At 32.0% G+C, this 23,233-nt stretch overlaps 1 protein-coding gene across 1 annotated transcript in view; it reads right to left on the bottom strand.

The window, feature by feature from the left end:
* Nucleotides 1-23,233, bottom strand: part of LOC129231104 (kielin/chordin-like protein) — a 136,171-nt gene that overhangs the window by 7,357 nt on the left and 105,581 nt on the right. The window contains exons 33-40 of the mRNA XM_054865350.1: nucleotides 17,971-18,073; nucleotides 17,775-17,860; nucleotides 10,871-11,017; nucleotides 7,173-7,326; nucleotides 4,701-4,933; nucleotides 2,763-2,867; nucleotides 1,494-1,658; nucleotides 291-401 (exon numbers count right to left, since the gene is read on the bottom strand). Coding sequence (XP_054721325.1) covers nucleotides 291-401; nucleotides 1,494-1,658; nucleotides 2,763-2,867; nucleotides 4,701-4,933; nucleotides 7,173-7,326; nucleotides 10,871-11,017; nucleotides 17,775-17,860; nucleotides 17,971-18,073 — 1,104 coding nt within the window. The remainder of the gene's footprint in view (nucleotides 1-290; nucleotides 402-1,493; nucleotides 1,659-2,762; nucleotides 2,868-4,700; nucleotides 4,934-7,172; nucleotides 7,327-10,870; nucleotides 11,018-17,774; nucleotides 17,861-17,970; nucleotides 18,074-23,233) is intronic.

Here is a 23,233-nt window from a genome sequence, read left to right as displayed (position 1 = left end):
TACAAAATCCAATTAGTAAACATAATAGTGAACGGTTAAAGTTTGAAGCATTTTCTCTTCAATAAAGAAACTTTAATGATGTGTCACTATTGGTTATGTACCTCCATGCACCAGTTATGTAAACTGCGTGTAAGTCAATAATGACAAATATGACATCTGTTCAAGCAATTGAGATGTACTACTATTGCCGTTGGTGAGCGATGCGTTTTATTTTTAAAAATATTATTTTGTTGCGGCACATGAAAAAAAAAAAGCATGTAGTTAGTTCATTCAAATGCAGGAAAACTTACTTTTAAGACTGAACATTTGCTGTTTGCAATTTTCCGGATTCGGTAGCCACCTTTTGAGCAAGGGTCTATATCGACAGAATCGGTGCAGCTCTCAGTTTGACTCCCTCGATGCTGTTAGGAAAAAGCATAGTTATTTTACCAATTATAAATTAAAAGATTAAAAAAAAAATACTGCAGCCTGGGAAAAAAATTAATGCTCTGAGTTTGTCCTATAACAAACGATTACTGAAGTAGATCAGAAGTATAATTCAGTGCTTCGAAAAAATGGAGCAATTCCATTCAAGAAGCAGAATAATTCGTTATTGTTATATTGGCTACTAGTAAGCAAACCTGGTGCCATGTTTAACTAAATCGATAGACAGAATCTGCTGCTGATCTCCTTGACTAGTAAACTGTAATGAGGATAACATAGAAATAAATGTAGTATATAAACTGAAAGTTTACAGACAGCGCTCTGATGGGATATCGAAGAGGTCATTATTATTTCCCCAAAAAAATCCTTATTCCGCAAATTTTGAATGACAATTAAGTAAATTAGTAAACAGTATTTCAATGTTGCTTTTTTATGGGGCTATGGGCAGGAAGCATCTTCTTATTACATGAAGGTATGTGTCCATGCTCGAGTTTCATCATTGGGGGAAATTCGGAATTTTATTCGGAAAATTGAATTTATTTAGTAAATTAGGACTTCCTAATCATTTAGGTTCGGGGTGTCTCCGTTTATGAATTTAAATTGCTGTTACAAGTCTTTGAAAGCTACATTTTCAATGCGTTCAATGCAAATAGGAGAAGGCAAAACGAGATAATTACAGGTATTTTAATTTTTATTGATTAGTTTAAAAAATGTGTTCGAAATTTAACGTTAAAATCTTCTAAAGGCTTTATTCTAATATTGTTTCTTCTTATTTTACTTTGAGACCAAACATGCCTTCAATGAGTATTAATAATAAAATATTGGAAAGACTACATTCGTAATCTATAAAAATCCATGGACTAACTAAACGTATACAAAAATATACGTAAATATTTTATACTTTCTCAGCATGTGCAAAAAGATTCAAGCCAAATATTTATTCCCCACACGGTTATTTGCATAAAATATTTTCGTATATAGTTCAAAAAGAGCACTCATAACTGAATTTTACTTTTTTTTCTTCTGAAAATTTTAATCATTAAGAATGTATGTAATAAGCATTAACTTACTTTCCAGCTGTTACCAAACTGAGCTTCTGATGTAACAATTTCATTGGTAGGTGTGCGCATATCATCTTCCTGGAAATTATTAAAATTTCCACAAAGACCGCAAGTCTTTTCCCTATAAATGCCAGAAACAACTACCTCAACATAACCATCGCCATTCCATAAAACCTGAAACAAATGATTCAAATTAGTAAGTACTTAATAAATTAGTACTTAAATATCAAATCAAGCATAGTCAAGCCAAATTACTCAAATCTTCAGAATGTGTGTGCGAACACAAATATTTAAATATTAAATATAATTTTAATCGAAACTACTTTAGACTAAATGCTTAAATGCCCAACAAAGCGAAATATGAGGCTTACGCTTAATTTTCTTATAAAAATATTTATTTAAATTTTCAATAAAGTATGATTTTGAACTAAATACTTCAACACTCAATTAATCAAAACGTGATATTAAATAATTAAATGCAAAATGAAGAAAAATAGGAAACTAAAAATTTAAAAGTAAATTAGGAAATAACTGAATATGAAAGCGGTTTTTTGTTTGTAAACAGCATTTGACCGATAAACAATCGCGATTAAGTTTACGAAGGCCATAAGAGAAATGGGAAAGGAGATTCCAGTTTCAAGAGCACGATCCAGAGACATTAGGGCATTAACCCGTACGAGAGTCACTTTTATTCCTACCTTACCATAGCTAGGGAGCAAGTATTAAATTCATCTTGATCGAATTAATGACTCATTTAAACGCTTAATGAAGCAAAACGTCACATTAAGCGTAAATATTAAGTAATACTAATAGTAAGAGTGATAAAAAAAATAATGCAATAAATGGCAACAAGTGCAATTTTTATTCCCTTGGAGTTTTTTTTACATAATTATTTTTAAACTTAAATAATTTTTAAATATTCATCGCATTTTCTACCGGCAAAGCAAGTTTGAATTATTAAGAACCACTCATGATATCAAAATGTTTATAACAGGTAGCTTGAACAAGAGTTTTTAGTTTTATATTTAGTGGATTTATGTGATTGATACACTATCTTGATTTACAAATAGCTTCCCACTTTTAAATGTTTATATTTAAGAAAGAGAAACATGATTTAGATACTTTTACTGAAATAACTGTGAAAGTCTTAGATTGAAAATCATATTCGAAAATTTTACGAATCAAAGAAACATAATAGAAAAAAAAGTAATAAAAATAAAGAAAGAAGAAAATAGTAAAACTGACAAGAAATAAATTAGAAAAAACAGTTTCACATACCTTAACTCCAACGTCTGTCGTAACCAGAACAGATGCACTTGTTTTTTCAATGTAAAGGAAAGGTTCATTAAAGTACGGGAGGTGTTCGATGTGTTTTCCTTTTATCTGTAAAGAAAAGTCATTAACGAATTTCTTTACTGAAGAAAAATATTTCCTGCTTGTATATTTTATTAATATTTTAAAAGAAGAAGCGTTGAAAAGTTTTAAACTTTAGGTCGTTTTTGCTGAAACAAAACTAATTGTAAACAACTATAGTGAAGTTTTTTATTAACTTAAAGATGGAACGATTTATTTTTAATTCAAAGGTCGAAAGATAAATTTAAGATTTAAAAAAAGTTATAATAAAGATAATAGCACCAATTATTGATCCATAATTTTTTTAATACATCAACGTGTTTTCAATTTCTATAGACTTTATTTCCTTAAAAATCCTTGCTTAAAACTAAAAAGTTCAAAATAACTACACATTTTGAGGGGGTTTTTTTTTATGCTTTCGATAGGTTTGAATAATGCAATTAAAAATTGACATATAAAAGGTTTATTTATTTTTTGCTGGTTTTATATGGAATTTTATTTAGATTAACTCACCGTTTCTCATCCTTTTTTGACCCGCGGACCGGTGAGAGTTTCAGAAAAAAAAAAAATGCGCAGACTGGTGATTTTTTGAGCAATCACGATTGCTTATTGCTTTCATTTGACTGTTTTTGGCGTGCTATCATTTTTCCCACCGGCGCGGCGCCACCCTCTGCCAGCACCTCCCGTCGCGTCGGCCGGCCTCACGATGCTGCTCCTCTAGCGAAAACCGTCTCTAGGTTGCGTACATATCCTACACACACACGCATACATACACGCACACACGCACACACAAACACATACACAAACACCACCATACACACACATACCCCTACACACATACACAAACACATACACACACGCATGCATACAGACACCTACACATACACACAAATACACACAACTGCCCACACATTCATGCCTACACAAAGACACAAACACATATGCTTACACACACATACACATACCCCGCCCCCACGCACACAAACACACATACACACAACTACCCACACACTCATGATTGCACACAGACACAAACACACATGCCTACACACATACACATACCCCCCCCCCCACACACACATACAAACACACACTCGTGATTGCGAAAAACATAATTTGAAAATTCAAATTAATTTTTCGTTTTTTTTTTTCGTTTATTTCTATCGTTTTTTTTTTTTCAGATTTGCTTTTTGTTTTTAATAGGCTGGTAAGGTTTTTTTTCTTTTTTTTTTCAAAAAAAAAACTTGAGGACCGTTAAATATTTCTAAAAGAATTTGCAAATGACTGCGAGTTTTTTTTTCCTTTTTATGAAGTATAATAATTATCACAAAGGATTTAATATATAATAAATAAAACTTAGAACTATTTCAAAAATATTTAAATGTTAAAAATAAGAAAAAGTACTATTGTAATAAGTAAGAGGTGTCGTACAGGATGTTATTTTCATTATTATGGAGTTCTCTGTTTTTGAGTAAGGAAAATATTTTAAAGCGGAAGAGAAAACATCTCTGAGACCGGCAAAATTTTTCTGCGGACCGGTTCCGGTTCAATGGACCACCGGGTTAGAATAGCTGGATTAATTAATGCTTGATTCATTATTACTTACGAAAAAAGGTTGAATCTGGTAAGCAAGCAAATAATTTGTGCTACGACACTTTTGTTGCGATTGCTCCACATTAAAGCTAGCTTACTACTACTGTGTTTCGAATTTTCAGATTGACATCTTTTCTTCTGACATTTTCGCGTTTTAAAATTTTGGCACTAAGTTTTAAATAAAGCATTACGATTTTTGAACAAAATTAAGGAAAACTTTACTATTACATCTTCGTCATAAATTGTATATCCTGCTCACGCTTTACTTACATAAACTGCTGGCCCCGCCCGGAGATCAACCGATGCATTTTGCAGGACGATGACGACTCTGTGTGTCCACGAAACTCCATTGAATCCTCTATCGTTATTTTCCACAATTATGGAAAACTTTTGTGTGGCACAGTCAGCCGTCAAAACATAACGGCAAGTTCCTTGAAAGGAGATGGCAGCTCCATCAAACGTGCGGTAGTGAGGATCGCCAAATGCAATGCAAGTAGCAGGACCTAGGACGAAACGTTTAAAATGTAATTAAGAGAAGAAATATAGTACACTAAAACATGATTTGGCTTTGATAAGGTGAATTTCGATGGTTGAAGTGTAATGTTATTCCATTTGCTAAAACACGGGTAAGGAAAACCGATTCGGGAATAAACATGCATGTTTATATAGTTGGTGCAGTTACTGCACATTTTGACAATCGCCGTGAGAAGGTAAAGGGGAGTATTGAATTTTGATTAAAGTGCAAATTATTCATTTTTTTTTTTTTTTTTTTGCATTTTTGTCATCTATTGTACGTTAGGCAAGTGTATAAGCTTGCTTATTTGGTTTCCGCTGGAAAAAAAAGAGCGAAGAAAACCCCGTCCAATTTCAACATTTTCCTAATGATAGTAATGAATCTAAATCTGTTTTCTGCAGATACTTCCGTTTACCTGCCCACGGCAGAATATCGTTCTGGGCCTGTAGGATTGGAGTACATTTGTCGGGGGTTGTTTCTTTTCCCAAAGCATTCCGAACGTTCTAATATATCCTACATTCTTTAGAATAAATCACCTTACCATTTCCGAAGAAATAAAATCGTCTGCAGTTATTGCATGAAAAATAAAATGCTTTCAATTTACAAAAACAATCAATCCCTTACTTTCTTCAATCCTATAAAATACATACAAAATTTGATTAACAGCTTTTCCAAGTTTCTTGAAGCAAAAAAGAAAAACATCAGACTCGGTGAAATTTTCTTCATTTTTAGGTGCTAAAAACGGTTTTTAGTTAGAGATATCGCCAGGTTTTTTTTCCGACAAGTGAAAATACTCCTTGACATATTTTAGAGCAGTGAAGTTCATTTTGGAGGAGTAAAATGTACGAAAACAGTGAAAACCGTAACAAATTAATTCAGTTGTAAAGCTTTTTCTTATTAAGCTGATGATAGGGTCTGAAGAAATGTGTACTATTTTACTTTTAAACATAAAAAAATGACTGACATTTTGTATTTAAAAACGTGAATAGCTTAAATGCAATATTTTGAAAATTCCACTTGCTTCCTCCCTATTTCCCATAACGTGAAATTTCTGATCAAAATGCAAAGCACGAAATTAAGTTTGTCAAAATTCTTGGCGAGTATTTCCAATTTTCAATGTGTGAAAGGCGTTTGTAAAAGCTATAAAAATATCGCTGTTCGTAGTAAAATTAGTTTTTAGATAAAATTCCCGTAGGATGATATCGATAACTTTCGAATTTTTCGGAAAATGCTCTTAAAATATTTCCATCGAAAATATTTTTTTGTACATATTCTTCGTCACTAGTACTTTCCAATAAAGTTTCTTTGAAGCAAATATGCCTTTTTCATCAAAATTTATATACGCTTAAAAGCTCCCCGCGAGCGTCGTATTTTTTTTTAAACTCTTCAAAAACACCTCCCTTTCATTTTTCCATTTTAGAAAAAGTGAATAAGGTTTCCTGACCATGATCTTTCTCGCAAAAATTGCATTTTCTCTTAGTTTAAATATGATATTGGCTTCAATGATGCCTGCTATGTAACAAACTAACGTATTTTTCTTTTTTTAAAGAAAAACTGCTAATACCCGATCGCCAACTTTAAAATGTCACATTCATATTTCAGTTTCATTTGCATCCGTTATTATTTTATCATAACTGTCATCACTAGTATCTATGAAATCGTAACTCAGATATAATCACAATCGGAATCATTCAACTAATTTATTTTTGATATTTTATAACCGTTAACAGCTGCATTGTGTAATAATATTCACAAGATCCTGCCTCGTCAAAAATATATATATTTTGTTTCGCTAGCGATTTGGCTAAAAATTAAGTTTATAACAGTGTTACAGTACTTAAAATATTAGTGTAACTTTCATCGCAAATATGTTCAAGTTAATTTTGCGATTTGGCTAAAAATTAAGTTCAAAACAGTGTTACAGTACTTAAAATATTAGTATAACTTTCATCGCAAATATGTTCAAGTTAAAGAAGTATGAACAACAAAAAACGAACGCAACAAAACTTTTCAAAGACGAGAAACAAAACTTCGTTATTAGAAACAAATATCTTTTGAAACCATGATGAGATCACTAATTCCTTGTATCATTAACTTGACAGAGCAAAATACATTGTAATGCAATACAGAGCTGACATTGCCCACACGTTGAAGGTCAAATTTGTCAAAGGCCTTCAGTTGAGTGTTGAAGATCTTCTCTATATGTATATCTTACAGAAAATACTTACGTGGAATGCATTTTGGACAACACTGGCCAGGATCTACCGATGGGATTTCATCTGAAGTACAATCGAGGGGGAGGCATCTTTCATTATGACACGTCATCTTCCCCCTAACACACTGACACGTTGTGCACGGATCAGGAATCCACTTTTGTCCATGCTACAAAAAGAAATATTAGTTTTATTACTAGATAAATGTAAATGCAATAAAAACTTTTCCACGGAAAAATTAACGCATAAATTGACTTGCCAGATGTCCCGGTTTTCAATCAAAATCCCGGTGTCCCGGCCGGTTTACTTCACGTCCCGGAAAATGATAAATTTGATTACAAATGACCAAAATAGTCTAGAAATTATTAACTGTGAAGAATTATTTAAAATAATCGCTTTGTCATTTCTGTAGCTCAGGGCCAAAGTGAAGTAATTCAAAAACTACGATTTTCTGTTTATTACTGCATTGTATGCAGAATACGAGTTCACCTCGAACCACGCAAACATAATTCTAATAATAATAATAATAATAATAATAATAATAATAATAATAATAATTAAAAAAAAATTATCTGTAATTATTTACCTTACCATTATTACTCTGCTGGATATCATGACAGTGTATGTAAATAAAATACACTACTAAGTGCTTGAATAATCTAATTTTTTATTAAATTATTATTTAGCAGAATATCATGCAGTATCAACAACACCTATTAAACGTCTAAGAATAGATTTCATTCTTTTTTCTTTCTTTTTTTGCGCAATTGCTGAGTAAATGTTCAACCACACTTCGAGACTTACTGTTTTAGCTCTATTTTCGTTTTAAAGCCGTATTTTCGTAGTCTAGCCTCCAGATATCTCTGATCTGTTACATTAAGTTCAAATCTGGAGATTGAGGGGGTACTTTCTAAACTTTAGGACAATTATCGAGGCACTAGACGCAAACATGGGAAAACGTGTTCTTCCTATCGTTATCTTGATAAAAACAAAGTTGTTTCCGATAACCAAATTTTTGGCTAAGAGTTTAAAAGTGACTTTTAAAACATATAAATGAACAGCATGATTCATTATTTCATCAAAAAATTCCAAACTACTAAGTCTTGATGCTGATATGCACCCTCACGCACCTTCACCGTCCTGATTAACTGATTCAACTAAGTTCTTAAGATTAAGTTAGTAATTTTTTCGTCTATGTACAATTATACAACAATTTAACCAAAAATGTTAAATTCATTTTTATCTGTAAGTAAGACGTAATTCCAAAACGTTTGGAGCTTATTTATCATTGATTTTGCGAAGCAAAGCGTAAGCTTTCTGTTTTTCGCACGGCCAAGAAAATTTCTGCTGGAAGAGATCCCATTTAATCCAGCTAATCTGAGAACTTGGAGAACAATTTTAGGTGAAAATTAAATGCAAAAATTTTCATTTAACTTTGCAGAAACTTTTACACCACTCAAATGTGTATTTTCATAAATTTTTTAACTGTAAATCTCCGATCACGCATTGTAATCTTTGCCTGTTGACCTTTTCTTACCTTGTTTTCTGTCCGATTCTTTTCTTTAAAGCATTTTATCAAACACTTTACAATGGAATGGAATAAATTAACAAAATATTAAATTCAAATGACTTTTAAGGGTCAACACAATGCAAAAATAATAAAAAAATGACAGATGATAATTTTAATCTTGAATTCATTCGAAAATATTTGAGTACGATGACTTTTGTGGAGTACTATTTCTCTGTCTCTTCGTTTTTTGACCCATTTCTAAAAGAAGATCCGTCAATATTTTGAAAAAAAAAAAAATACAGGGTTTTATTTAGAATACATAGGAATGATGTGAAAAAATATTGGACTTCATATTCGAATTCATTTTTGCGTTACTTTGGTTTTACTAAAGAATTTCAAAGTGTACGAACACTTTTGGAAGCCACTGTATTTACAATGTTGCATTATGCTTCATGAGTCGATAATTTTCCCTTTTAGAATAGTGCTTTTAGATAACCTTATATTTTTTTCACAATGAATAAACCACTTGGATTAAATGGCTACTAATAATTAAAAAATAAATTGAAATTAAAAAATGCTCCTAAATTTTCCTGATAACCACTGGCTGCTCCAAACATTTTAAAATTCAACATTATGTGATTTTATTAAGATTAATATGAAAATAGGCTGAAGGGAAATTGCAAGGAATTTTGAAAGTATTTTTGGAAAATTAGGAAAGAGGAGAAAAAGCGTCTCTCAGAAATAAACTGTTAACAATTTCTAAAGTCAAAAAAAAAAAAAAAAAAAATAATAATAATAATAATAAATAAATAAATAAATAAATAAAATAAAATAAAAAATAAAAAATAAATCAATAAATAAAATAAAAAAGTGACGGAGGAGTTGGTATCATTAAGAATAATCATGATCATTAATCAGCCAGAGATTACCGATTAATCAGTAATCGGCCATTTTGTTTATCGGTGCATCCCTAATTAATGCGAGTGTAAGTGTACGGTCATATACGTAGCATAAATCATTTTAAAATACAATCTTTTTTTTTGAAAGCTAATACTTTATATGATGATACACAATAGTTTCTTACATCCAACGATATAAAAATTAAAAGCCAAAATTTTAAATTCTTTGAATGAACTGCAAATAGTATATGAGGAAAAATGACATTCCTGACCGAATAGATTGGACAATCTCTCCATTCAAGAAGCTATATGAAAACAGGTATTTGCATTACTAGCAAATGAAGAAGCAAAACTTTTTTAACTTTTAAGATCAACAGATAGGAATTAGATTGTAAGTAGATCGCTGTCGTTATAGTTCTTAACCTTTGAACTTTAAAGTTAAAAGCTGATTAGTGCAGATGACCCGAGAGAATGTTTAGTCAATAGGGAAAATGTTTAAGAGACGACAGAGATAAAATTTTTTGGATCAAAATTTAAAACAACAGAGTTAAAGATTTCCAATTTGCTTAATATGATTAATTTTGTAATGAACTTTGAAATCCTTTCATCAAGCGTTAAAGCACTGTTAAGCATTTCACAACTAACAATCAATTAGTTTTATATCAATTTCGCAAGGTTTATAAAATTTACGAATACTCTTCTTTTGCGCTCTTAAAAACTTACAAAGTCCTGGTTTAGCTAAACATCAATAAAGAAATTAGTTAAATGTTGTTTAAAATAAAAAAAATGAAATACATAAAATGAAAAAGCAAACACAATGAGTAGTATATGGAAATATTATTAATATGGAACTAAGTGATTTTTAATTTAGACTGGCAATCACAGAAAGTAAGTTGTTGATAAAGTACGAATAACTTTATTACCCTTGCATGAAGTACTTTCAAAATTTTTTGAACGGTTCAAAACGAAGCTAAACATTGTAGAGTTTTAAAAATGAAACAAGAAAGCAGAATGTCTCATAACTATCTTTAGACTAAAAATAAAAATCAGATTTGGACAAGCCCGTCAAATGTGTAAAAGGTGGTATGTACAAACAAATAATCGCACAAAAAATGTGCACCATAAATATAGATCTTCGAGAAACATGTAGAGACGATATCTGCGCTTTTGTTGATGATTTTGAATTTTTAATGGAGTTTCTTGATTTATTTTAGCTTTGGATGTTTGCTGTTAAGTATCATACTGTCTACTCTGAAAACATGCACTGCACAACAGAAAATAAGAAATATTGTAAAATGTATTACCTCAAAATGATTTCCACTATAATCGCAGGACATGTCCTTCGACGAAGTGCATACAGGACAGCAATCGCCTGGATACAGAAGTTGCATCTCACCCACCTGGCAACTAATTTCAGGGCAAGTGATTTTCTGGCATTTGATGATTCCAAACTGATAAAAAGAAGGATAACTACCAAATTCAATTCACATATATACACAACGTTTAAAATATAACTTAGATCGAAAATTATACAGCGTATCATGTTAAGTATTAAATACGAGTTCTTTCAAATTTTGTCTGCCACAAAATTGGTATTTATCTTCAAAGTTAACAAAAATACGCAACTATAAAGTTTTAAACGATCAGCAGAACAAAATGCAGCATCTTTTGATCACATTATAACTTAATTTTCAAAAGAAATCGTACTTGAAAAAACGTATACATTATTTTGTATATTTTAAAACAATATAGTTGTTTTCTACTGTCGAATACCTGCCAAAATATATTGCGCGCCCCAGCAAACATAGTGACAACTCAAAGACAGCAATGGAGAAAAATCAATGTTTTACTCAATAATAGTTTCAAGCAATTTAGTCTCAAACATTTCAATATGCACAAAAATTTATGATGTTACGTCTACTGGTTAGTTTTTGTTGTTTAAATTACTAAAGTACACTTCGAGCTCGAAATTTTTCATCGAAATTATGAAATATTAATGATGTGTCACTATGAATTATATCTTTCTGACGCCACTACGCACTACTTATGTAAGCTAACTTTGTGCGAGTTTTGTGGCAAGAAAGAGTATCATATTTATATAGATTTTAAATCAATAGCAATGTAGTACGTTTTTTTTTACTTCCTTTTACAAAAAAGGAAGCATTGTATTTGCGAAAAAATTTTCACTCAAAAATCGACCTTAATTTCCATTTTACTCACCCCCGAATGAATATTGAGTTTTTTTTTTTTCGACTTGAACACACGTGGATAAATGCCTAAGAAAGTATAGACACGCGAAATATCCATAATGACGATTCCCGAGTTAATTACAACAAATTTTCTCGTGACGTCCGTATGTACGTATGTATGTGCGTATGTATGTCGCATAACTCAAGAACGAAAAGTACTAGAAAGTTGAAATTTGGTACGTAGACTTATAGTGAGGTCTAGTTGTGCACCTCTCCTTTTGGTTTCATTCGGTTGTTTCTAAAGGGGTCTTTTGCCCCTTTTTGGGGAGAAATCATTGTTAATTTCGATGTAAACTCAAGTAGTGTTATAATTTGACGGACACTTGGTGACATATCGCCAGTATTTTGTCGCCAACTTGACGACAAATTCGGCAAATAAATAAATAAATATATATATATATATATATATATTTTAATCTATTTCAATTTGGCCACTCTTGGTGATATTTAGAGAGTAAACTATTGAATCACATTAAAATTGCCAGTAATGGGGAAATGACATTAAATTGGAGTAAAAGAAAGTCATGTGATGCACACATCAGCTCGTTTGTAAAAGGAAGTAAAAAGGAAGTATTGTATTCGCAAAAAAAAAAAATTCACTCAAAAATTGACCTTAGTACCCATTTTGCTCACCCCCAATGAATGTTGAGTTTTTTTGTCGTCGTCCCGACGACACGTGCATGCCTAAGAACATATAGACTCCCGAAATATCCATTTTGACTATTCCCGAGTTAATTACAACGAGTTTTCTCGTGACGTTTATATGTACGTATGTATGTGACATAACTCAAGAACGGTATGTCCTAGAAAGTTGAAATTTGTTACGTAAACTTCTAGTGGGGTCTAGCTGTGCACCTCCCCTTTTGGTTTCATTCGAGTGCATCTAAAGGGGTCTCTTGCACCTTTTTGGGGGGAAACCATTGTTAATTTCGATGCAAACTATCTAACTATTTAACTCAAGTGGTGGTATAATTTGGCGAACACTTAGTGGTATATCTCCAGTCTTTTGGTCGCCAAGTTTTGTCGCCAACTTGGCTACAAATTTGGCGATTTTTTTCTAAATCTGGTTTTAATTTGGCCATTGTTGGTGATATTTAGAGAGTTAACAATTGAATCACATTAAAATTTCCAATAATAGGGAAATAATATCAAATTGGTGTAAAAGGAAGTCATGTGATGCACACATCGGTTCTTTTTTTTTATATTTTAGGTTGCGTTGCTTTCCTTGCCGGGGTGCGATGTGTTGTTTATTGTCTCCTTGTAAATGATTTTACTATGCTTTATCATGCAAAGCCTTTGTAAATTTTTCCAAAAAAATAAATAAATAAAACAAGTGTTCAGCTACTATTAGGTCTTCGATATTTATTTTTCGAAAAGTGCTTTTCTTCGCTTTTATGCTAAAAGATATAATTAAATGTGATACTATTTAGCAAACAAATACGCATTTTAAAAATATGAAGACATACCACTTTTACAATGAACACATATGCTGGTACTCAAATTTTACATGCGGTGTTGCAACCTCTTTTTCATAGATAAACTGTACATTTTAATTAGCTGATTAGCATATGTACCGCATCTCTTCATGTAGGTCGCTTATTTTTGAGTAGGGATCTACATAACTTTAAGAAAACTTTTCAGACTTTCACGTGGCTTTTCCATATGTGAGTTCGTTTTTTTCGCAACTGTAATAGTCTGTTAGGAAATAGTTATTTACATTTAGCTGATTTCGGTTTATAACGGTTGCAGAAGTATATTTGTTGAATGTTTCCAATATGCAGTTACAACCGTGGTATGAACCTAATTTTGACCTAAATACATAAAATACAGGGCTGCAGTGAGCCAAGGAGACCCATTTGTCAGTTTTAGCACCGGGCCCAAAAAGAAAAGAACAGAAAAAGGGGGGGGAGAAAGAAAAGAAGAGAAAAAAAGGGTGGAAGGAGAAAATAAGAAGAAAAGAAGAAGAAAAAAAAAAGGAAAAAGAAATAAAAACTGCTTACTTGAAAATAATTAACTCTAATATAAGTGCCACATTAGTAAATATTAAAAGACTTAATTTTATTTTTGCGTTTCTCTCTCTATTCGGAGTTGTTCCCTCCCTTTTTCTTTCTTCCTTTCTTGCTTTTTCTTCCTTTCTTTTTTTTTCTTTCTTTTTTTTGTCCGTGTCGCCGGGTTTCCCAAGGCCCGGGCCCCTTTTTTCCGATTAGGCTGACATGACCTCTCGTCGGGTCTGTTCGTGTTATATGTCTAAGAAGAACTTTAACGGGAGTTTCGACCACAAACGACGCTAGCTAACATAGAAAGAAGAACATAAATTTCCCATTAACAGCATTTTTTTTTTTTTTAAGTTTCACTTATTTTACCACTTTATCCCTTCTTAGCTTCTTACTTAGGGAAATCGTACTGCAAAACTACTTAAATTTCATTCGTGAGAAGTTCTAATAGATTATACTTTTTGAAACTGATATGCATTCTTAAATAAAGTTTTTCTTTAAACGAAGTATTACTACGCACCATTTGTATTTTTTTGTATCAGTTGTTAAAACCAGGAAGTGGATCACATCTATAATGCATGCCGTTACCTAAGCCATTTACTATTACACAAACAAAAATTTAATTATTTTAAAACAGGATACGAAACTTTATATACTTGACGGTCAGCTCAGGAAAAAGCAATTTAGAAAATGCCTTACGAAACCATATCATTAGTTGATTTATAGTTAATAACTTAAAATAAAACAAGTTTTTTTCCTTATTTTTAATAGAATGAAACAGTGCATATCAAGCACGAAAATAGCGAAAAATAAATAGCGGATTCGAACAAAACTTTGGGAGTTTATTTTATTTTTATTTATTTTAAGCTCAGAATGAAAGAGCGGCAATCGGTTTTCGTCCATAAAGCAAGCCGAGGTCAGAACTCGTTTTTATGCTTTTATTTAAAAATAATGAAATCAAATTATTTACGACTTTTATCTCTTAAATTGTTTTTTTTTTCAGCATACAAAACTCAAAACTGTTCATTCTCATTTATCATTGAAAATATTCGTAAATAACAAACGTTTGAAAATATTTTATTTTATATATATACATATATATATATATATATATATAATGTATTTTTATTTACTCAGTTGTGAAATTGCTATTTAACAAAGCGTTAAATCATCACAGAAATATTTTCTGGGTGTCGATGAACTTGAACAATTGAAAAAGAAATGTCGGGCATCTCTCTCTTTTCATACCACATCATGTGCTTATACGACTGAAGTGTACTGAAAATTACATATTATGCAATATTTTTTTTACGAGATATCATGAAATATTATTCAAAGATAGTTTGAAGTGTTACCACGAGTCAATGTGTGACGTGCAAGTAAACAAAGTAAAAAGCACATCTGAAAACTACTTTTTTTACTTTTAGTAAATAGGTAGGCTTTCTTAACATTGTCTGTAGGTCGTTAACAAACTTAAATTTAATCCTATACACCCTTTCTGATGATAAATATAATCATTAGTACAAATGCTTGTTCCAAATTTTGAAATGAATAATTTTCACGTTTTGAAACTGATAGGTTGCTGACTGCAATAACTAATCAAAGACTATTTAAAAAATGTACGAAGTTCGTTAAGATATATGAACCACAAAAAATAGAAACATTTCCCGCAAAGATGTTTTTTACGTACATTTTCTATTCATGATCGTTTAAGGGGCAGAAAAGTCGAATGCAGACAATGAAATGGCAGATTGAACATGCTCAGGAAATTTCAAACGCTAATCTCTTTTTATTCGCTACATAGATCTTATAATAAAACAATGCAAATAATCATACATATAATAGCGAATTCACTGATCCAGTAACGCTCTGACGTCATCAACAATAAAACTCGCGCCATAGCATGATAATTTGATAATATTTTCTGGTAATGTTTCACATGCAGGGAAATGCTTAATTTTGACAAGACAGGACTGGATCCAGTAACTAAACTGTTTCACTGGTATGACTGTAATTTTAGGGAAATGAAGATACGAAAAAGTGAACAACAATTAACGCTATATACTGGAGTTTAGGGTTAATCAACTCGAATTATGGTTAAAACATCAACTATTAAACTATCACCAAAATGGCAATTGCTTCGTTCAAATGTAGAAAGCAATTTTCACCCGTCATATCATCACGGGCGAATTTCTAGTAATGTAATAATGAATAAAATCAAAATAGTTTGCAACTGAAAGAGCATAGTGAAACTTGCTTTTGGACGTATAAATTATTTCCCTCGTCGCCTCGTTATCGAAATATGCGGTCTTAAAAACGGCCAACATTTTAAGAAAAATTGCCAAATTTAAAGGTTTGGCTAGAATTGGAAGGTAACGTGACTTCACCGTCTGTGTTATATAAGCAGGACATCCATCTACAAAACGTGTGAAAGCTGTTGTCTGCGCCATTATACAAATGTGCTGCTCGTAGAGGGCAGCACACGTGATTGTGATCATAAAACAGCTAAACTCGTTGAGAATGAGCGGCTTCCTACCTGATGTATCTCAACAGCATTCGGGCAATCGTCCGTTACACTGCATGTCGCAGAACTTTTATAAAACCAAGAAGGGTTTTAATTTTATTTACAACTAGCTGTACCCGACGCGCGTTGCTACGCCAACAAAAAAAATACATCATTATACTGATTTTCATGACAATCGGTTGAACGGGGCAGAAGTTGCTACTCTGCAGTGCCACCTGGTGGCGAGTGGCTTCAATGAGCATATTATGCACCTTCTCCGTGGAAAAATACATATATATAGCAATTTTCATAATAATCGGTCCAGGTATCAAGTGAAGCCGTGACTATACTCAAATTTTGTACTCACGCAGTTTGCAAGATCAATCAATCGCTAAAAATATCAAATAGAAAAAGTTTTAAATCCCCCCCGTTGCATGAAAAGCCATAAAACAATAAAGAAAGAATTTATTTGTTCAAACTCAAGAAAAATGGCAACAGCTACCTTCTTATCAATGAGATCTTTCACGCGAATTAATTTCTGCAGCCGATAATTTTATTCGTATTTATCCAATGGATTGTGACTTAAATTGGAATAAAAAAGGAACTATCGATCGGATTTTTTTCGAACTGGTCTATAAACATTCCCAGTACCAAAAATAACAAACGGTGAAAGTTTCAGCCAAATGTGCCGGGTAGTTTTTGAGTTCATGGATGACATACAGACAAACATTCATTTATATATATATAGATGTTATTTTAATTTACTGTACATATGTTAAGTTAAATATAATAGTTTTAAGTAAATCATACTTTTCTTGCCTACATTCGTACAATCATTACAAGACCAAACAGCTGTCTTCCAATTCTCACCGAAACTCGCTAAATTTGTCGACTTCGGCGAATTTCAGACCTCGTATTTCGATAACAGGGAGAAGGGTAAATAATTTAGGAAATCAAAAACCTGTTTTATACCACGCTTTTTCTATTGCTTTCATTATTACGCTACCGTAAGGTCTCCTGGTTTGATTTAGTTAAGAGCAAGCTTACTGAAAACATATTTTTTTATTTATGTGAATGTTTTGTCAAGTTAAATTTTAATTTCAAGCAACATTAGCTTTGAATTTTTGTTTCAAGAAAAAACGAGGTATTTAATTTAAAAAGCAGGGATTACGTGGTTAACCTTCCGAAAATATCTGACAAATACTGCAATAAAACCAAATTTTCCAAGGGAATAGTATTCTTTATAGAACTTTATAGTATTCTTTATATAGAATCTATAGAAGGATTTTGAATTCTGTATTAAAAAAATAATTATGAAAAAAGCGCTTAATAACAAATTTTCTTTAAAGAGATGTTTCACTAAAATAGATATGACAAAAATAAATGAAAGAACAAAATAAAATAAAAGATCAAATGAGCAAGATAAATAAACTAGTAAATAAAATAATCAACAACTACTTACATCACAGAAACATTGGGTGCAAGAATCGTTGGCCAATGACCAAATATCTCCATTAACATGAATTTCATGTCCCTCAGAAATACAAACTATTTTAAAAAGAAAAAAATGTTTGTAATTATTCATGAATTTGAAAAAAAAAAAAAGAAGAACGAAGCAAAATTAGAATTTAATAATTTTGGACATTTTTTTCACTTACCTCTGCATTTTGAACAACAATCTTTTTCTGATTTAATAAGTTCATCTTTCGGGCAATTGATATAAGGGCAAAACTCTTTAGAGCACATCCACATAAAATTGTCCTGGGCAAAAAAAAAAAAAAAAAGCATGTACCAAAAGAATAATATCTATATGTGCTTCAGTGAAATATTTTTAAACTGCTGACAATAAGCGCAAAATCATTAAATAATAATTTACTGAAGAAAAAGAGCAAAGAAGTATTTATGAGATAAATCAAGTACTAGATATCATCAAACACACAGGGTAGCATACAATATACAGTAGGGTGGTTCGAAAAAATCTTTTTTTTTTTTTTTTTGTTTCGGAATCGCGTTACCTCTCAAAAATATGTTACAAATTGAAATCTTAAGAAAATAATAAAGTTTTTTTTTTTTTTTTGTATTTTTTCATGCAGCAACAGCTATAAATTGTCAGTACATAGCGACGTTTGAACCTAAAAAATATTTTATCGCTTTTACATAAGATCTTGAGTTCGTGCATGCGCCTTAGATTGGGCAGGAGATTTTAACCCAATTTAAGGCTTATGCGCAAACGAAAGCTCTTATGTAAAATATTTTTTCCGGATCAAACTACGGTATAAACTGACAATTTATGGTTTATGGTTGTTGCGTTGGATACCAAACTACAACTTTTGAGAAGTAACGTGATTCCGAAATAAAGAAATCGACTTTTTTCGAACCACCCTAATATACAGGCAGCTTGGTTATGACCGACGGAGACTGAAGTTTCGTCCTTGTTATGGACTCCTCGGACTAGAATAGTTAATAGCTGAGCTAGAGGTAGATGTCATCTCATAAAAGCTGAGAGTGCCAAAACACTGGTAACTAAAGTAAATTTAGCTCACCAGAGAGAGTCCGCAGTCATGGTGCGTTTTAACTCGTAAACTGAAGGCAAAGTTCGGGTATTAAGCAGTGAGTTACCGCCGGTAATTCTTACCGACTGTCGGTATATTGCAGGTAGGTCTGCCTTAGCCCTGGTTTATGGGCGGTAACTTTCTGCTTAATACTGTAACATAGAGTAACAGTTTTGAGAAGAGTTTGGAGACGGATTACAATGAAAATTGAAAGGAAGGGGACATAACTATTTCTGTATGAGAAAAGAGTTAAGCGGATATAAAAGGTTCGGAAACTACTGGAAACACTTAATCTCATCCAATTTAGTATAGCACTCATAACCACATTCTTAACAATGAAAACAAAATCTTGTTTTTGTATTGAAATCATTTGTATTACAAATTTAGCATAGTAAATTAAAAGTATCCCTACAGGGAAACTTAGCTCAAGAGAACTATTTCTATTTTCTCGTACAAGAAGCTACGATTAAGCTTAAATAACGGCCTAACTGACACCATAAGAAATAAAAGTCGGAAATTTTAGCTGAAACGCAGAGCTGAATAATGTGACAACGTAAACACAAAAGCAAATAAATAAACATTTATTTATTACGTCTCAACAAGAGAGTTTTCTCTTCAAAGCATCTTGAGAAGTATAATGAACTTTTTTTTACTGACGAAGGATTTACTTCGCAGCCTTGAAAGATATGTTGATTTACTCAAAGTCATACTTTATTGAGCAATAAGTAACATAACGATCACAATGACTATAGACAGTGTTGCTGAAGCGTGTATTTAAACCTTTCATATCATCGTCTTAAACAGTTTATACAGTTGCAGAAAATAATTGAGTTTTGATCAATGACTATATGAAATGTACACGTTTTCAAATTGCGATGCGTAATGATTGATTTTCTAATGGCACAAAGCGAAATTCCAGTAAAAAGTCGTAATCTTACCTCGTAACTTTGTCTGCAAAAGAAAATAAATAAAACATGTCCAAAACTAGGGACTTAACTGGCAGCCAGTTAATAAAGTTTGCACATTCTGGTAAACAGGGCCCAATTTCCCAATAGGCAGAGTAGGCAGCTGCCTAGGGCGGCAAAATTTTTAGAGGCAAACTTTGCTTTAACCACGTTTTTTTTTTCATTATTACTCTTGAAGCTAGTATTCTTTCATTTTCCATAGGGACTTCCTTTTTTTTTTTTTGGCAATTTAATAATGTTTACTTTCACTCATCGTATGAAAATAAAAGATTTTTCAAGCATGGAAATAAATGTGTGTAAAACAATAAGTGTGAAGATGAATAGTAGTGTCGATTGAAGAAAAGCAAGTGTCATGGCGTTTAACCAGAAGCTCCAACAAGATTGGAGTTTGACAACAATTTTTAGTGCCATAGTAAAGTTTATTCAATTATGGTTTCTTCAGTGATTAAAGTGTATTTTCTCTTCTACATTATTAATATTTCAAAACTTTTCGCTTAATAGTAGTAAGTCTGGGCGGCAAATGAAATTGAGTGACGAGCGAAAAAGGCTGAATGATTTTAAATGAAGGAAGCATGCTCTCTTAGTTAAAAACCGATGAACAAAAAGGAGTCTTCAAAACGTTTAAAAAGTGATACATGTTTTTCAAGTGGGCAGTTTTCAAAAACATTATCTTTGGACTTTTTGGAATGTAACAGTTTATAAGTGAAATACCATCGAGTAATGATGAGTAGTTAGAAACGTTAAGTGAGTGAAAGAAATAACACAGAAGAAATGATTCAAATCGTTGATTCACAGATGAAAACAATTATCAATTTGCAGAATGATAAAATACGAGCATGTACGACTATCATACATTCGGAACACCTAATCGGATGGAACGTTAGGCATAATTAAAAAACAAATTTATATAAAAATTAAAAAAATAATAAAAATCTCAATGTTGCAATTTTGTCTCTAAATTTTCCAAACAGTAATTTTTGGGGAGGTCACTTGCGGTTTTTTTTATTCACGGAAATTTTTCATCTTTTTTTTTTATTTTGAGGGGGAGGGGGGGCGACAGATTTCAGATCTGCCTAGAGACGGCGTGGAGCTAAATTCGGCTCTAATGGTAAAAACTAATAGTTTAAGATTATGATTTGAACATGAAATCAACTCATAAAATAAATAAATCGAGTGTTGCATCGAAGCATTTTAACATGCATTCATGCAAAAAACTCAGTCGTAAATTCAAGCTTCACTTAAAACACAGGTGTGTTTTTGCACTAAATTCTAATTTTTCAATGCATTTATTTCTATTAATAGATATTTTTTTGACAACTTATAGAAGATATAACCGGATGTTTTTAGTAGTAATTTCTGACAACTTACGGAAGTTTTTATTTTTGCCGGACACAAGATCTGTGGTCTACCCTGGGACGAATATGTTATTATATGCAAATCATATAAGCAGATACTAAAGTTTGAATTATATTTTTAAAAATATAATAAAGCTAGAAAATCATCAAAAGCCTTACACAGTACCTAACTTGGTTGCAAGAATTTATTCTCATAGTTTTGAGCCCACAGTTTCGATTACCATGTTCGTCATTTCGAATTTTTCAGGGGGACTGGAGGGTAAAGTGTACATAATATACTCAATACAACTTTAATCGGAAAACAACAAACAACACGCCTGTTCTCCCTAACTGACGGACCTGACGAATCCTATTTGTGATTTCTACTTATTTACTATGAATGACGTTCTTAGTTATTCATTGATTTAATTTTTTATTTTTTGGTACTGAACGCATTTTAGATTTCAAAAAAATTTGAGACTTAATAGTTACACATTCAAGATTGGACGTGAAAGCTTTTGAACGAATAAATGCTCTTGCTCACACATTATTGTACTCTTTCATTTGAGACAGAGTAAACGCTTATTTATAAAAAGGATTTGCGTTCAAAATGCTCAATTTAATTATTGTTATTATTTGTTTGGTTTAACTTTTTGCATGATTAAAATTAAGGTGATGTAAGCCATTCTAACATAAGTTTCGAGTAAATGAAGGTTTTGTAAAAAACATCTGAGGAAAAAAATCACGACTGCGGTAAATTTTAACTTGAATAGCAGAATTTGTATTTAAAGAAAGTAGTTTTTATATGGATGAATCAACCTTTTATTTAAAGTTATTTGTATTTTGTTTTTGTAACTTTAAATGACATGTACCACTGCTATTCTATATTTACCATGGTTTTACTGATAGAAAGTCTCTTATATGCAAGGATTGATGTAAACTAAGAGAGTAAAAAATCCTGGCATTTGATCCAATCAGCCGCATGGAAGCTGACTTTCCCCACTATTATTTTCAGCTGAACAGCAGTTCAGGTTAGTGGACAATGTTCGCAAGCCCCTGGTGGTCAATATATTTCAATTTTTTCTTTAGGCCGTAGTGGCTTTTCGGTAAGGCATCGAACTTGTGACCGGATGGTCCCGGGTTCGATCCTAAACGGTCAAACATCCACCGGCTTCATTAATGGTGACTGGGGGACGTTAAATATGTTCGAGGTCACAAAGTCCTCCAAGTGAAACCATACCTCTAGGAGTGCTAAACCAGGAGTTGCTCGGCTTCTGGTTTGGTTCAAAATTATCGAAATGTTGATAGGTAGTGCTGCCATCTATCGTGTGCTGTCTGAGCCAAATGGGACTTCCACCGTAAATGGTGCTCGATAAACGGAAGTCGCACCTCTCTGCCTTAAATCAAGTAGCATCCCTAATCAGACTCAGGCATCCGAATGGTATAAGTAACAACAACAACAAACAACGATATTTTATTTGCAGAGCTAGTACACATAGTTGAAGAGCTAAGGAGGATATCAAATCCATGCTTAGCTAAAATTGTAAAAGTTTTGACTTCCACCACTATATTTGCGCATATGTAGATCATAACTGTTTGTCACATTATCTATATTTAAAACCGTTTAACCGCCGAACTATTGACGGATGATCAAATTTGAGTAATTTTTTGAAATTATGTTTATTTATGTCTAGTAAATACAGAAATAAAATAAAATTTCCAGAAAAATTTTTTTTACTATGATTTTCAGCGTGTTCCATTTTTGGAACATTGGCATTTTGCATGAAGTTTTTTTTTTCAGAGAATTTTTTTAAACTAAGAGGTTTTGAATGCGGTTTTTATCTTAGCATACTTTATTGCGGAAAAAATAATATTTGAAATTGCATTTGTGTACATATCAGAATTCAGAATATCCAATACAGAAATATCTAATGCCCATCATATGAAAGGAAGCATTGCTGGTGAAGTCGTTTGTCGCAATGGAAACATTTCTTAGTCGTATTTTTTTGCACACCGCGCAACGTCCTTGGGATGCAGATACAATATAATGTCCGTCAGACATTCTGGACC

The sequence above is a fragment of the Uloborus diversus genome, chromosome 10 (assembly GCF_026930045.1).
Source record: "Uloborus diversus isolate 005 chromosome 10, Udiv.v.3.1, whole genome shotgun sequence".
Classification (NCBI taxonomy): domain Eukaryota; kingdom Metazoa; phylum Arthropoda; class Arachnida; order Araneae; family Uloboridae; genus Uloborus; species Uloborus diversus.
This window is presented reverse-complemented; position numbering and strand designations above follow the sequence as displayed.